Source organism: Gaeumannomyces tritici (assembly GCF_000145635.1).
Source record: "Gaeumannomyces tritici R3-111a-1 unplaced genomic scaffold supercont2.9, whole genome shotgun sequence".
Classification (NCBI taxonomy): Eukaryota; Fungi; Ascomycota; class Sordariomycetes; order Magnaporthales; family Magnaporthaceae; genus Gaeumannomyces; species Gaeumannomyces tritici.
The window spans coordinates 9524-13218 of record NW_008804553.1 but is presented as its reverse complement, the minus strand read 5'-3'; the positions used below and the strand labels follow the sequence as shown (position 1 = coordinate 13218).

Below are 3695 nucleotides of genomic sequence, written 5' to 3'. Positions count from 1 at the left end.
TTTGGCATCATGATTTCTTTTCTTCTAAGTACATAAATTCATGGTTTGTATGACAGGTGTTGTAAGGACTGTAAGTCCTATATATAGGGCATCTCCACCAAAGGGGTGAGACAATGATATGTTCAATCCATGCAGTAAAAGTGTCTGTCTTGTAGGAAAGCTATCTGGAGGGAGCTGGAAATGCCGGGTGCACGGATCCCGGGCCCACCACCCGAGGATGTGGCCCACCTGCATGCATGCGCGAAGATATTATTCCGACACGCGGGGCTTGATCCCGTGCACGGACGTAAAAGTGTCAGCCATGGCTGACACTTTTACGTCCGTGCACGGGAGGTGCCACTCACCCCGACTACAGGTGCTCTACCCTGGGAACAGAACGCAACAGTGGGCCAGTAGAAAATGCATATCAAATGTTACGGTCGCCGTGCATTCTGCTATCCTCATAAACAGTCTATTACAGATGAGGAGGAAAGGAATCTATCTAGGGTTCAGGTATGTGAGTATGCCCCAAGGGTTTGTGGCCCTTGTCATTCTGTGCCGGGTGCCGGGGTCACAAGAGACCTTTATGGGTAGGAGAAGCCTCTCCTGGTCGGAGTCCTCGCCGGAAGGCTTTCCACACCTCGTCATTGCTGGCGAGACAATGAGAAGCACTTGCTGGTCGGTAGTGGAAAGCGTTTCCCCATGCTCTAGTTCCATCTCATCCTGTTTGAAGTGAAGGGGAGGCTTCAAGTCTTGTCTGAACAGCATCACCAGAGAGACCTGCACGCTCATCTCCTTGTCGAGCGCGAGGGCCTGGTCGAGTATCTGGCTGAGGTCGCCGACATGGCTCTTTTCGGCGTGGCTTGATTCCAGTCTAGCTTGGTCGCGTCTCGTCTCGTCTCTATTCACGGTCGGGGAGAACATGCGGCGCTGCCGCGCAGGTTCCCTTTTCCCGTCCAATACCACGCCAATAGCTGCGGGTATGTGATAAGGACGAAAACAGCGTGCCAACAAGCGCCACAGCGTCCGAAGGAAGAGGATGATATCTCTGTCGGTCGCCCTGACCTTGACGAATGATTGCTCGAGTGTGAGCCAAATCTCTGGCTCAGAGTTGTCCCGATCCACTGTCATGGTTAATTGGGGGGGTTTGTCAGCGCGGCTTCCATGAGGGATGGCGGCTGGCGGATGGCGAACAGGGCAGACGCGGATGGAGGCAACACACATATCTGATTTGCCAAACGGCGTCTTGTCAAGTCGAGTCTTTGGTCGGACACCTCAGGGCCCATTGATTTGCATTGTTGGGATCAACGCGTCTCTTCTCCGCGAGAATGGTGTCATCAGCCGCCAGCACAAGCGTTTTCCAGATACTTTCAACGCTGTAGGCTGCCTTCACAGACCGTTCTAGCCTCGCTTCCTCTGGACCGAGGCAAATGACAGGCCGCTCGGAATATCGGACGTAGTCCCTGAGGAATAATCGGCGGTAGGTCACCACATCTTTCTCGCCGCGATATAGGCTTGGTATTTTTACACGCTGCGGCCCGCAAAAAGTTACGATCCCGGTACCCGTGTTTTTGGAAAATCTTATACGTGGTTAGTAGTAGATACTGTAGGGGCACAGCAGATAAGATTTTCGAGCCCGCGGAGAGAAAAATGCGGACCCCGAGGCCGCGCAGGCACAGGCCGAGACGGCCGAAGCGGCACAGGCACAGCACGAGATGCACGACAAGAAGGTCAAGGTTGACCTCTGGAATCTCGATATTTCGGGTATAACCTCGCAGAAGTTGGGGAGCTAGGAATTGCCTATATAGCATTTGTTGCACAAGAAATGCACGGGCATGTCGTTGGCATGGCATTCGGGTCCAGATGGGCCGCTACGATGGTGCAACCTTGGGGTAGATGTGCCCTCCGTATTACCCATGGCGCAGTATTAAATTTCCCACCTAAATAGGGGATATGCCCACATTTGAGACGGTTAGGGAATAAACCCGACACATGCACAATAGTCAGATTTAAACACATTTTTCACGTCGTTAACATTTCCATCTGGGGAGAAATCAGATCGGGGAGGGGAGTGATATTTGGACGCAGTGACTGGGGACGCGTATAAAAACATAGGTTAGCGAAAGGTGCAGACCCGAGGAAGACGAACACCGCCAGACTGGATACGTAACAGAATAACAAAAACGGGAGCACTACTAACCCCGCATACCGCCAGCGGGGTTCCCTAAGTGGAGGATACCGGGAGGAAAAGGTGCTGCGACGAGGATGGGTGGACAGCCCAGATACGCGCCCGAGCAGCGGCCGCCAAGATGCCGTGAGGGGAGGTGGAAGAAGGTCGAGGTAGAAAGCACCACAGGGCCAGGTCGGACAGGGGCAAAAAATTCCCACCGACCAAAATACTGTGCACGCGGGAGAAACTCCGCAAGGATGACGAGGCGAGGAGCAGACACGTGCAACGCGTCGGGTATGGAACAGGGAGTCCCTGAACCGCTGGGCCCGGGTAGCTCGACGACACCTCCGCGGTCAGCCCTGGCGGTTCCAGCCACTGGCACCAGGGTGTAGCTGGGCCCCGCATGCTTGTGCTGCGACGCCCAAAACGGCTATGGACAGGGAGTGCCCGCAGGTTCCTGCCTGCAGCCTTGGTTCCTGTTCACAGCCTCAGCGCTGTTACGGATCTCTGCCTACCAAAGCAACGTTGCTGCAGCAGGGTAGAACAGTAAAATTGACAATCTAAAATTAGGTGTAAAAAGGAGGGTTTGGCACATTGCGCCTAATTCGCGTGCAAGGGTTTTAGCCCACGCGCGCAAAAAGTGGGTACTAGACGTGCATACCTATTATGGAGAGAGTATTAGTCATCACTAGAGGACCCACTGATTTTCCATGCTTTTACGATTCCCTCCAGCGTTGCCCGGAGGGCCCTAGCCTAGATCCAATTCATTGCACTTTTCCCCCTCCAATCGGCTGCTTGTTTTACTATCAATCAGAGATGCAGGTGTGGCTGCGCACCGCCTCGCTGCCGTTTTGGGGCTGTGCGAATCGGCCGTCGCCTTGAAGCCTTACCCCTCCGCAACCTGACGATGCGCCTTCCAAGCTCTCGACAGGCACTCGTCGACATTTTGGCCACGATATCCATCCGCCCCATATCGGCTGATTGCTAACTTTTCATTCTCATTTTCGTAAGTGCGGCCAGCTTACCGCGCGATGGAGGCTTTGGGAGCAGCAGCGAGCGCCATCGCGGTGGTCGAGCTCGCCGCAAAGGTCGGCGCACTTTGCCTACAGTACTCCCGCGACGTCAAAAGAGCCAAAGACGACATCGACCACTTTCGACAGCAAACGGAGGCTTTAAAGACAATCGCCGAAGGTGCGCAGCGGCTTTTGCAAGGTCCATATGGGCCTCGACTTGAAACTGCGCAAAAACTATATAGCGCCCTTACGAACGCCCGCTCGCAGCTCGATCCCATTCATACGAGGCTAGAAGAAAAGCTGGACACGGGTCGTGTGGGTCGGGTAAAAAGACGTCTCGGTCTGCTTGCCTGGCCGTTCGAAAGCAAGGATATCGAAAAGCTCATCGCTACCCTCAAACGGGACGGGGACACGATTTCCGCCGCACTCCAAGTCGATCTAACGTTCGTCACCCCACCCATCAGCCGCCGTTACGCAGCTAATTTTAAGTAATAGCACGCTTGCCCTCGACATTAACCGCAAACTCGTCCTTT

The 3695-nt window shown here is 54.3% G+C and overlaps 2 protein-coding genes across 3 annotated transcripts in view; one reads left to right on the top strand and one right to left on the bottom strand.

Annotated features, from left to right (window-relative positions):
* Window positions 1-345: 345 nt before the first annotated feature.
* GGTG_12503 (hypothetical protein) lies at window positions 346-1265 on the bottom strand (the record flags this gene model as incomplete). The annotated part of the gene is made up of 2 exons (XM_009230403.1): window positions 346-1103; window positions 1202-1265. The coding sequence occupies 2 exons, from the start codon at window positions 1263-1265 to the stop codon at window positions 478-480; spliced, it is 690 nt and encodes a 229-aa protein (XP_009228667.1). The 3' UTR covers window positions 346-477.
* Window positions 1266-3055: 1790 nt separating this feature from the next.
* The window catches only part of GGTG_12502 (hypothetical protein), a 4496-nt gene continuing 3856 nt past the window's right edge, over window positions 3056-3695 (top strand). For both annotated transcript variants that reach the window (XM_009230402.1, XM_009230400.1), the window contains exon 1: window positions 3056-3605. In XM_009230402.1, the coding sequence (XP_009228666.1) occupies window positions 3181-3605 (425 nt within the window). In that variant the 5' untranslated portion in view covers window positions 3056-3180. The remainder of the gene's footprint in view (window positions 3606-3695) is intronic.